Below are 12,798 nucleotides of genomic sequence, written 5' to 3' on the forward strand. Positions count from 1 at the left end.
GACTGTTATTTGATAACCAAATTATCCAAATATCACATCTTTGAACTTCTTTAATGGCCAGACAACAGCTAACGCCTCTAGATGATTAACTGAATAGCGTGTTTCTGCATCATTAAGTTTACGGCTTGCATAAGCAATTACTCTATTTTTTCCTCTAGTGTCTAGCTGCATGAGAACAGCTCCAAGCCCTTGTCCGGAGGCGTCGGTGCACAGGGTGAAAGGTTGAATATAATCAGGGAATGCCAATACTGGTGCATTGATCAATGCTTCGTTTAATTCATTAAAGCTGTTTTCCTGTACATTGTTCCAAACAAATGTTGCATCTTTTTTCAGTAATTTTGTCAGCGGGGCGGCTAACTTAGCATACCCGTGAATGAATGAGCGATAGTAGCCGGAAAGTCCGAGGAAACTACGCATTTTGTCTACATTTGTAGGACAGGGAAATCGTTCAACTGCTTTAACCTTGCAGTCCATAGTATGGATGCCGTTCCCATCAACTACGTGTCCAAGGAATTTAACTTTAGATTTTAGAAATACTCATTTTGAGAGCTTAATTTTCAAATCTGCTTTATGAAGTTTTTTAAACCCTTCACGTAATTTGACAAGATGACTGTTTATGTCTTTGCTTACAATAATCAAATCATCTAAATAGGCATAAACTGTATTGCCAATCATCCCTGCAAACAATGTATTAATCATTCGTTGAAATGTTAATGGCGCATTTCGTAGTCCAAATGGCATTCTTAAAAACTCAAAATGTCCCAAGGGCGTGTTGAATGCAGTCACCTCGCGGGATCTCTCGTTAAGAGGAATTTGCCAATACCCGCTAATAAGATCGAGGTTACTAAAAACTGCGTTGTCTTTTCCCAAGGATTGCAACAAATAACTCAGAACAAGCATCGGGTACCTATCCGGTATAGTTGCTTCATTGACTCGTCGAAAGTCAATAACAGGTCGCCATCCTCCATCTTTCTTTGGAACTAGAAAAAGAGGAGAATTCCAAGGGTACGACGAATGTGTGATTACTTTCTGTTCAATCATATCTTTAACCATGTCCTCAACTATGGGCCGTTGGCTATGATGTAATCTATAAGCTGGTATGTAGACAGGGTTAGTGTCTGGTTTTAAATATATGTGGTGTGAGGTTAATTTTGTTTGACCTAGCGGTTCCCCAGGTAATGCTACAGTTCAGTACTATGTCACGATAGTCAGCTCGTAACTCTAGGCGTTCACTTTGCCTTGGAGATGGTCAATCACCTTGACCTGTGGAGCTATTTGTTCTAACTTCTTCTGCCTGGTTTGTTCTTGCGTTGGTGCAACGCTAGCAATTGGCAACTGAGTAGGCTGTGCCACAACATTAGTATGGTACACCAGGAAATTACAAAGATAACATCCATTTTTCAAGATTTTGGGGCAGTCAGTTCTATTAAGAACAAGGATATCTGTTAAACCACCTGGTCTAATGTTGCTCAAGGTAGACTCAAATGACAGACCTTTAATCTTGGCGCTTTCGCTAAGACAGACTACGTCAGTACCAGTGTTGACATCTGGCAACCGGACAGTAGCTCTGGTTATTTCCTCATTCTGAAAATGTTGAGTACCTGTTAGGACTGCAGATACTATGCTCCAATCTTTAGCAAGCTTGGGCTCGTGGACAACCTTCCTCGTATCTGTTGAGTTAGTTATCACTTTCACATTTGTGCTGAGCATTGGATGTGAATTGTGCATAGCATGGTATGTAGTGCTATTAAATGTTATAGTATGTCGACTAGGTTGGACATCTATATTATTTTGTTTTAGTGTTTGAAGACCAAATAATCCATCAGCTGATAGAAAAAAATCTCTTACGATATAAAACTCAGCTAGAAAGATTTCACTGGAGTCACAAAAACCTATAGGTAATATAATGACTCCCATATTATCTAAATGTTGGCCTGATACTCCGGAGAGATCGACATCAGTAGGTCTTATTCGCCATTTATTGTCAGGAAAACGTCGATTCAATTCAGTAAATGACGTTAACGAGATAACATTAGCGCACGCTCCCGTATCTATGTCTAAAGAGAGCTTGGTGTTACCTACACTCACTGGTATTGTCAATACTTTCACTTTACATAGTGCAGCGATCAATGAAGCTGTCATGGAAGCATTGCTAGTAATATGTGATCTTATCCCAGGTCGTGTTTGACATGGCGCAAATCTTCCACCGACGGATTTTGAATTTGACGCCATTGATTGGGCTCTAGATAATCCTGCCTGCATTGATGCAGAGTTACACAATCCTCTGAACTGTGTGATGAAGAATGATGTAGTAAACATCACTGGTTACTTATGGGTTCGGAAGCATTGTAGGTCTTGCTTACTGCACTTGGATTTAACGTTTGATTTTGCTTTTTGGAGTTGCCTTTCTTGGCTTTGTTAAACTAATAGGTATTAACCGTTTTGTTTTGCATAGAAACCATCTTCAGTCGTATGATTCACTGGGTTAGTCATGTTAGTGGTTAAAGGTTTACTAGATAATGGCAATGCTGGTAAGCTACTCGTGCATGGATCAGAAGATGTCAATACACTGTCAGCGATAGGTTCACAATACAGAGGTGTAGTGTTGTAAGAACGTCCTGACCTAAATTGTGTACATAATAATTCGTTATCTGTTTTATCTATGACTGCTTCACTCACTTCTACTGAAGTGTTTGCTGTTAGTTCAGGTTCAATGACTTGAAATTCATGCGCATCTTCGAGTTCACATGTGTCAGTGTTAACGGTGCCATGAGGTACAGTGTCACTTGAATCACCATCTAAGTTTTCATTATGTTGATCGTTAACAATATATGAATGATCCATAAATGTTTCTTAGATTTAAATGTTTAATAACTTTGCCAATCCATTCACAATAAGGTAATGTGAAATGAAATTTTAGTGATAATTAATTGTATAAGTTATTTTTTCATTATTGTTACAAGGCACTTGATAATTAATAATCTATCACGATGTCTACCGTGTGAAGACATGTTTTAAATTATATATATATATATATATATATATATATATATATATATATATATATATATATATATATATATATATATATATATATATATTATGTGTATATATAACTAATGATTGTTTGTGAAATACCAAATACCGTAGAGTTGATTGTACATGGAGATATCCTCCTGTTTACATCTGTCAGTTGGGCTGGGTGGATGACGTAGTAGTCCAGAGGGCACCGGTCTAGATGACGTCACTGTTGGAGGTTCTCTACCCACACACATCTGCTCTGGTCCAGGTCGATGAGGGCTAGATCCATAGGTCCATAGGTCTATGAGGGTGATGAGTTGACAGGTCGATGTAGGTTAGGTCGATACGTGATACCCTGGGCAAATACCACTGTAATATATTTGATTCCTGACTTCAGTTCTGTTTGCTGTTTACATTGTCCTGGGGTGAGACCCGTGTACAGAGATGCCTGGGGTGTTGTTCAACCATGTATTTGCAATTATCATCTTGTTTTTCTAACATAAGTCAATTAATATTTCTCCTCTCATTTCTATTATCCAACCCATGTGGTCTACTTCTGGTCCTTTCCCAACTTTTACGTTAAAATCACCCATTAAATTTGGTAACATAATTAGCAATCTAGAATGACCATATCTTTTCTTTCATTATATTAAGTCAGTGTCTTTTATAACCTTTAATTTAGGAAAGTTAATATTATACAATTAATCATAATATGGTTTAAACCCCTCAATTTAACGTACCTTTATTATCAGTAAAGTTATTGAGGGCATTACTGTATTACATTTATATTTAACATTGTTGTCATATTAATAATTTGTAAAAGAAAATCAGTCTATTTATATACTGTACAATAAACTTAATGTTTTTGTGTTAAATATGATACTATTTATATAATCAATAAAATTACCAGTGAAAAAATTTACTATTTCACCACCAATTTGTGGTTTAAGAGTCACACAATTTATCATTAAATCACCTACATGATTTTGTACTCTACCGAAGAGAAATGTGAAATATATAACGATACACTCCCATTCTCTCATTAACTAAAAGAATTTCTTGAAGCTTGAAGAAATATTCCCATTGCCAGACACATGCTACATGGGAAAGGCTTTCGTATGTTGTAGTCATTATGTAAGTATGCACAAATGCTTTAAATATTAAGAAATCCGCTATTTATTGATGTCCAAAGAAAATACAAAACAAAAACAAGAATGGATACATTTTTGGATATATATATTTTTTAAGTTAATAGATACGGTTTTATATTTTTTAGCATTTTTTTATATACACTGGGATATAGTCAGAGATCACGAGGTGTTAACCCACTCGTGTCTTGAGGGTGCTAAGGTCAGCTGCTGTCGTTTGATCCATTCTGCTGTGTAAAAAACTGTTAATTAGTTTTACTCACTGGGGAGATGCTGATTACTTACCTAAGCAAGTATGACTTGATTGCTTGACGATGAATGTTCACTGGGGGTAACTGGGGGTTACCTGTATCATTGGACTGTTGGTTGTTCTAGAACAATTGCGTCCCTTCTGACCAAGATGATAGAGAGTTTTGAATTATTCTAAATCTAATGAGAACTTTTTCGGAATCACATGAACATTAGGCACCCCCACTTGTTTCACCCAATGATTGGACATCCTAATGCTAACCTAACCTAATCTAACTTATACAAGAAGCATATGAATGTTTAATCATCCGGTGAAAGTGTTACTGTAGTTTCATGCTGCTGGGGGAATCTCGTGGCTGCTCTGGGGATCCCAAATCCCAGCTGTATTAGTTTCAGCATGGCAGCAGCTTCTCGCCATGCTTATCTGACGGCTATTGATAGTGTACATGACTACGTCAGTTGCCATAGAGGTATTATAATTATGTCGTGTGTTTATATTTATTCTCTCCCTCTCTACACACACATACATAACAGAGTTTCTGTATCACCTACTGTAATGTAAAACATATAAAGACCAACTAACAAGACACTTGAGAAGGCCAAAGAATTAACACCCTTTACACACAAGTTTGCTTTCCTTTATTATCTTGCTACACGAACACATTTAGTGGTTCAACAGGTGGCACATACGGTAGGACACATTGTTGGTGCAACATGTGACACATACTGCAGCATACATTTAGAGGTTCATCATATGACACAGGGTACACTCGGTATCGTTACCAGCTGTGGAGAACGTGAAGGCGTGTCGACCTGCATGTGGGTGCGAGAACCATGGCTGATCCGGGCTATAAGAGAACCATGGCTGATCCTGGCTATAAGAGAGAACCTTGACTGATCCGGGCTATAAGAGAGAACCATGGCTGATCCTGGCTATAAGAGAGAACCTTGACTGATCCGGGCTATAAGAGAGAACCTTGACTGATCCGGGCTATAAGAGAGAACCATGGTTGATCCTGGCTATAAGAGAGAACCTTGACTGATCCGGGCTATAAGAGAGAACCATGGCTGATCCTGGCTATAAGAGAGAACCATGGCTGATCCTGGCTATAAGAGAGAACCATGGCTGATCCCGGATGACAGCAGACTCCTCAAGTACTGCTGAAAATGTGAGAGTAGCAGTTCCTAGTGTTGTGGGTGGCAGGTGGACAGCGTCAACGTGTACCATTCAGTGAGGAAGGCGAGGGTGGCGAGGCAGTGTCCCAGTATCAGGAAGTAAAAGGCCCCCTGCATGTGCTCCAGGTTTAACACCATCTCTTCCCTCTCGCCCTGACGTGGGAGTAATGGCTCACTTAATCGAGGTAGGGTAAGTTAGGTTAGGTTGGGTTAAACAATTGAGGTCAAATTGGGAATGTTGTGAATAAAACAGATCTTGACGAAGTCTGGGATAATGTATAAGAGTAGATGTAAAATGGATATATTTGTCTCTTTTTCTCTATATGAATTTATGCGACATAAGACATGTAACAAGTTCAACTATTAACATGTAAGATATAGTCTTTTCTAGAGAGGTGAGTCTTCATCGCCGCCTCCTTTAGTCCGTCAGACGCCGTATCCTGTTGAGGCCTCAGAGAAACCACCAGCAGAAAGTGATCAGTGGGGCCCACATCTCTCTGAGCATCGATAGTCCTGCAGAGGCAGGAGGCGCATTTTCCTGACTGAACAGAGGGGCAACAAAGTTGGGGCCAGCGTTTCTCTGGCCCCGCAACTGACGTTCTACCGGTGCCTCAGCCTGTTGCCCTTCTCAGCACCCAAGCGCTCTTCTCCCTTCCTCACTGTGTCCCCTACTGACGCCCTTCCCCTCCATGCAAGCGGGCTTTGCCTTCCTTCAGGGTATTTATCCCCTCCTCTGTATTGCCCTTATCTCGCCGGCCTCCCACTCCGCATACCTAATCCCCTCGCCCCCCCCCCTCACCTGACGCCCCAGCCACTCTGGCCTGAGATAAACTCCTGCTTGCTGATGTGGAGGGGTGTGTGGCCGTAGATGTCAGTGTGGTGGAGGGCGACCACCATCTTGATGTAGTACTTCCAAGTGAAGAAGGCGTGCTGACCACCCAACACCCGCGCCAGCTGCTCCTCCCGCGGCGTCACCTGCCATGGGAACAACACAGGTAAACGCAGGAAGGACAAGTTGAAGCGATAAATCTGTAATTACAGCTAAATAGATAGATTACACGAAAGAGAGAGAGAGAGAGAGAGAGAGAGAGAGAGCTATCATTTCCATGGCGGATACACACACCTTTCTGTTGCTGTCTTACCGATTTTCTTGACATTGGTAAACAATGTAGCCTGGGTTCTAACACAGTCAAAAATAAAATTTTCTACCATTACTGAATATGCAAGTTTCTGTATAAATTTTAATGTAACAATGATGACAAATCCCAACAAGGTATTTTGGTCCACTATTCCCTGACCAAATAGAATCGGCTAAAATAAATATGACCTACACATAATACTGCAGAGGACAAACATCCCCCAAAGTCACTCAACAGTACACAACCCTCGTTCTTGTTAAAATGAGATGGATGGGGGAGACATCCTGTGTTTGTTTACGACTAAAGTGGTCCTGTTATGGGTTATAAGGCGTGATATAATTGTACCATCTGCACCATTTGGTTAGGTTAGGTTAGGTTAGGTTAAAATTCCATACCATTAGGTTAGGGTAGAGTCGTTAAGTTAGGTTAAGAGGAAGTTACCTGCATGGTGGTGAACATGTGCTGCACCTTCGGGTTGGTGTTGTACTTGAACCAGTCCCAGCCGACCCCGTGCCCACCCTCCAGGCCCCAGGTGGCGCCCTCAACCTCCAGCAGCTGGTCCAGGGTGTCGATGGGCGACGGGTTGACGGGCGCGGTGAGGTGGGCGATGAGGGACCCGCGGTACATGGCCACCACCACCACGCAGAACACCCACCACGACCCCACCAGCATCTGAGAGACCCGCACTACTGTATATAGTTATTACTACCGCCAAGAGTGCTCACTATAGCTAGAATTTCATATATGTGATTGTGGTATATGTTTGCAGTATGCGTTTGCGTTACATTGCCGTGGAAAACGGACACCCCCATTTCTATTTGCCGATGCATACTCTGTCTACACACCGGGAAGAGGACAGGACAGATGGCTCCCAGCTCATTGAAGCTACGACACTAATTATATGAGCAGGCTGATTTACTATTAATTATCCTGGTTTTGTATAAGATCATTTGTATTCCAAAGAACCCTTTTATTGAGACCATAAACCTTCACTTTAGAACAAATGTATAAAAAATATATGGATCTAGTAAAATGATATACAAATAATGAAGCATACTTAATTACCTGATTAAATAACACTTGCTAGGTTTATAAATGTATGATACAAATGCATTCCAAAAATACTTATTTTTGTACTGTATACTGAGTGAACTAATGAAACACCTGCTCAGTATGTAAGATCACGGCAGATGAATGCTGTATAAAATGAAGTTTTTTTTTTTGGTCACATTTCCTCTTAAATATTTGTGAAATACATAACTGTGACAAGAACATCTGATGTCTGGGTGAGGTGTTCAGGTGTTTGAAACAAGAACTAGTGACGTCACAGTGTGAGGTTCGCTCGTCCGTTTCCATGCGGTTGGGTTTTCAATCGCATAACGCTAACGCAACCGTGTGAATGGAATCCTAGTTTAAGGCTTCATCACACCTGTAATCAGTGACATACACCTGTAGCCAAAATTAGCCTGGGTAATTGAGAGAGAGAGAGAGAGAGAGACTAAACGACATACCCAAGACGCTAATAATTTATATAGTTTCCATTGTTAGGAACATTAATTTTATTCTCCGTTTTATGTTATATTTGTATAATAATTGTTTCCTTATGTTATTTTCGGATATCTTGTGAAAGGAGTTGATTAAAGCTCGTTTAATGGGCAAACAAGTTTTACTTCATCCCACATCAATAATTAAAGTACCTGGGCAGTGATGTTAGTGGGCAGGGCGTCGGTGGGCTCCGCCAATAGCATGCCCAAGGTGTATAGGAAGGCAGAGACTGCATCCAAGCCGCGTCCCCCAGAGAACCGTGACCACGCCCTCTGCGCCCCCCACAGTATGGCACCAGCTAGCGTCGTGGTCACAACCAGGGCTATCCAGATATCGCCTGCGGAGAATACATGGGGGAGTCATCACATATAGAGATCACACCCTAAAGACACACACACACACACACACACACACACACACACACGCACACACACACACACACACACACGCACCTGTGAAGGGCTTGATGGGGGCCAGGTGCTGGGGGAGGGGCCCAGGCTTGCGGGTGATCATGACAAAGGGCTCGAAGATGTAGGCGCGGGTGAAGTCTATGGCCTCCTTTCTCGCCGCCGACCAGAATAGACGGAGGGAGAAGTCCGCCTCACCCCGCCACAGCTCCCCCACCATCCCCGTCCACGTGTTGTTCCTCGTCCGTGCTCCCCACACCCCGTCCACCGGTGCACGGATCACGAACATTAAAGTGTAGTAAAAGTGTATGAATAAGAACATGTCAACTTGAGATGGATAGATAGATAGATGGATAGCTATATATATATATATATATATATATATATATATATATATATATATATATATATATATATATATATATATATATATATATATATATATATATATATATATATATATATATATAGGATGCTGATCTGACTTCTGCCTCATTTCACACAATTGCAGGGTCTCAATTTTTTCTCTTACTTTGACAACACATCACACTTATATTGTTTCTCACTCTTGATTTTTTATGATTTTTGTATTTCTTTATAGTTCTTTATTATTATTATTATTATTATTATTATAATAATTAATATAAATATAAAATTAAATAATACAAATAATATAATAACCATAAATAAAAACAAAAACGAAAAAATAAATCAAGAGTGAGAAACGATAAACATTATATCATGTGTGTTGTGTTGTCAATAGTAAGAGAAACAATTGAGACCCTGCAATTGTATGTAAATGAGGCAGAAAGTCAGATCAGCAACCTGGGACTTGGTCACAATTTTCGTGATGCCATATGGCAGCAGGGTCTACCATTAGACAACACATTATGCTTCCAATATCTTCCCAGGCGGTAGGACCTCCCTGTTTGGTAGCTGCCTACTACCTACTACTTGATAAGATAGATAGATAGATAGATAGATGGACGGAAAGATTAGATAGATAGATAGATAGATAGATGGATGGATGGACGGACATTCGGTAGATAGATAGATATATATATAGGTTCTATATAGTGAAGTACCCACTTGAAGTTGAGGATGGAGGCTGCTGTGTCAAGGATGCGGATGTCGAGGGAGTCATTGGGGGTGACGGTGGTGCCAGGGGCGTCGGTGTCCTCCACATAAGACACGAAGGGGAACAAGGCCTTGGCCACAATCCTTACTACGTGTCCTTCCATGTCCTCGAACTGGTCTGGAGCAGTGAGGGTAGTGGGAGGGTGAGGGTAGAGGGAGGGTGAAGGTAGAGGGAGGGTGAGGGTAGAGGGTGAGGAACGGAGAATGGTGGGGAGGGTGAGGAGTAGAAGGAGGAGTGAGGGAGTGGAGGAGGGTGAGAGGTAGAGGGAGGGTGTAGGAGTAGAGGGAGGGTGGTGAGGGGGTGAGGGAGGGAGGGTGAGGGTGGGGGGTGAAAGGGGTGGTGGGAGGTGGGGTGAGAGGTGAGGGCAGGAGGTGAGGTGGAGGAGGTGAGGTAGAGGAGGTGAGGTGGGAGGAGGTAAGAGAATTAGAGGGAGGGATCAAGGGACATGAATGAGGGGGAAAGAAAGGTTCATGGATGAAAGGAGAATGCATGATAAGGGCAAGGGGCAAGGGGCAGGAAATAAGTGAGAGAGGAATAGAAAATGAGGGAGAATAGAAAGGTAAGTGGTATAGGATAAGAGTGAGGGGGGGGGGTAGAAAAGGTATGGTTGTTTACATGAGTCTTCGAAATCCTCTATATAATTAATAATGAAATATATGATCATAACAAACTGAAGTTAAGGACTTGTGTAGAGTCTCGCCAGTATGAACACCCTGTAAGTTCTCTATTAAGTCGAACACAAGTATTTATTCTGAGACATAACAATTGTCCCCAAATGTTTAAACGAGTAACAGACACGAGAAAACCAATGTGCTGAGATAGCTCCTTTATCAAGTATGGATGATGCAATTATGCAGGAGATCCGAACCAAGGTAGGTAGATACCTACCTTGGTCCGAACGGCATCACTATGTAAACAAAGATGTTTATTTATAACATAATTGAATGCAGCAAAAATGTGTTAACACTGGAACTTGAAACTAATAAACCAAACAAACTAAATACACTGTAGTCAACAATTGAGAGATAACCAAATCTTTGAGACCAAACAATAAAGTAAACAGTAGTCGGAGTAAACATAACCATCAGTAAACCCGAATGGTGTTACCCACTCACCAGGGATGAGGGACCTGTTGTTGACGAACCCGGCCAGTGGGTGCCAGCGATCTAAGAGGGTGACCCCTGGCTGGCCGCCCCGACAGTACAAACACCTCCTGTATACCTCCACCTCTCCCTCACACTCTCCTGGCGGGGGGGGGTTAGAGATAAAAAGTATACAGTACACACTAGAGAGAGATCATCCCTGACTCTAGAAATTTGTGATGTTTTGTTTTATATTCACAGCCGCTGATGGTCACCACTAATGGGTATATCACCACTCCTAAGGGGAGCCTCATCACCACTAATTTGTTCCTTACCTGGTGAACAGGAGGTGTCAGGAGGCGTGGAGGGGTCGTGGGTGGTGAGGTAAAAGGCGTGCAGTGTGTCGTGGAGCTTCGGATGTGCCAGGGCGTGAGCCCGCGACCTGGGTCCCACCACCACCACAGCGTCTCGGGCACCACCTCCGTCTCCTCCAGGAACCTGACGATGTCAGTGGTCTGAAATAACTTATTTATGGACAAGAGCCTGTATGATAAAGTGAAGAATAATACTGCATTTAATAATGAATAGATCACATTATTCTGCAGAAATATGATATGGAATTATATTACTAAAGTACTTCGTTTTGAAGGAATCAACACAATAAGAATTGTTAGATGTTATTTATTATCCAGGAAACACCGAAACCAGCCACAAATAAATTACTTAACATTAGATGCTTAAGAAAACTGTTTGTGGGTGGTTATATGAATAAAATATATATATATATTTATAAGATGTTCTGGAAATGACTGAAATCTGAACGGAATTTATGCGCATTTACGACATTGTATATAATTATCATTAAGCAGGGTATCAATTATAAAACACGTGATCACGTTGCGGGTAGCTGCGGTTTGTGAGATATTTTGAATTTTATGACAACTATACAGCTAGAACATTGCCGTCTATTCGTTTCCTGTGATAACTCTGTCTGGCTGACATGCAGGATGTAATCGTAAACAAGAAGTAAATGCAGGTACAGTTTTCTAATGTTTTTTACGCTTTCACTAGTACGTTCATCTGGATGTTATTATTACAAAGTTTCAGTGCAGCCAGTGTATATAGATTAGATAATGATGGTACCCATAAAAAGAAGGAAGATCATTGACCTTTACTTAAATCCAGACAATAAAGGCACCTTTGAGGAAGATGGATGAGACACACCATTACAATAGACCATTTTTTTTAGTAATCTGAATTAAAACACTAATACAAATGTTCACGTAAAAATAATGTATTTGTAAGGAAATATGTAATGTGGATGGATCTGGATTTACACTAAGACGATTCAAGAGATTTTGGGGAACACTGTGGTGTAATATCCATAGACCTTTGGCCAAGAATTTGCCCACCTGGACCACTGTGAGAAGTACTGTAGAGAAAGGCGCGGGTGTATTTATGTTTGTGCGTGGGGCCGTGTATGTGTGTACATGTATATGCTTTCCTCGATAAACACACAAATTGTCGCTGACCACAAAACACCAAAATCTAAAACCAAGAAAAATCATAAAAGACGAAAAACAAAGAAACAACTAAAAAAATCTTAACTGTTAGTGCAAGGAAGTACAGCACATAAAATAAGTACAGTTTAGCATATGGAATTCTACTGTTCTACGCAGGATACTTTTGTGTACTTCCGTTGATGAACTTAGGTGGGACGGAAGGAAGCACGGAGAGGTGCCCCAGTGAGGGTGTAACGGACACACCATCTACATACACCAAGAGTTAACTTACGTCATAACATCAGCGGCGGACACGTTGACGGAGGGACTGCTGGGGGTGTTGGAGGAGGTGAAGGCACCGACAGAGTCGTTAACGTCATTAACAAAGGGA

At 41.2% G+C, this 12,798-nt stretch overlaps 1 protein-coding gene across 1 annotated transcript; it reads right to left on the reverse strand.

Annotated features, from left to right (window-relative positions):
* Positions 1-1,221: 1,221 nt before the first annotated feature.
* Positions 1,222-8,918, reverse strand: LOC121877527 (ionotropic receptor 21a-like). The gene is made up of 5 exons (XM_042383289.1): positions 8,731-8,918; positions 8,431-8,615; positions 7,175-7,405; positions 6,394-6,569; positions 1,222-1,702 (listed from the first exon to the last, which is right to left on the reverse strand). The coding sequence occupies exons 1-5, from the start codon at positions 8,903-8,905 to the stop codon at positions 1,222-1,224; spliced, it is 1,248 nt and encodes a 415-aa protein (XP_042239223.1). The 5' UTR covers positions 8,906-8,918.
* Between the last annotated feature and the right edge of the window lie 3,880 nt (positions 8,919-12,798).

The sequence above is a fragment of the Homarus americanus genome, unplaced genomic scaffold (genome assembly GCF_018991925.1).
Source record: "Homarus americanus isolate GMGI-L3 unplaced genomic scaffold, GMGI_Hamer_2.0 scaffold22288, whole genome shotgun sequence".
In the NCBI taxonomy this organism is placed as follows: Eukaryota; Metazoa; Arthropoda; class Malacostraca; order Decapoda; family Nephropidae; genus Homarus; species Homarus americanus.

Excerpts from the sequence above, each read along its gene's own strand:
- LOC121877527 (XM_042383289.1), bottom strand. The coding sequence starts at position 8,905 with ATGGTGGGGGAGCTGTGGCGGGGTGAGGCGGACTTCTCCCTCCGTCTA. Across the intron at positions 7,406-8,430 it reads CCACTAACATCACTGCCCAG|ATGCTGGTGGGGTCGTGGTG; the intron begins GTACTTTAATTA and ends CGGGTCTCTCAG. Across the intron at positions 1,703-6,393 it reads CAGAGTGGCTGGGGCGTCAG|CACAAATGTGAAAGTGATAA; the intron begins GTGAGGGGGGGG and ends TCCAATGCTCAG.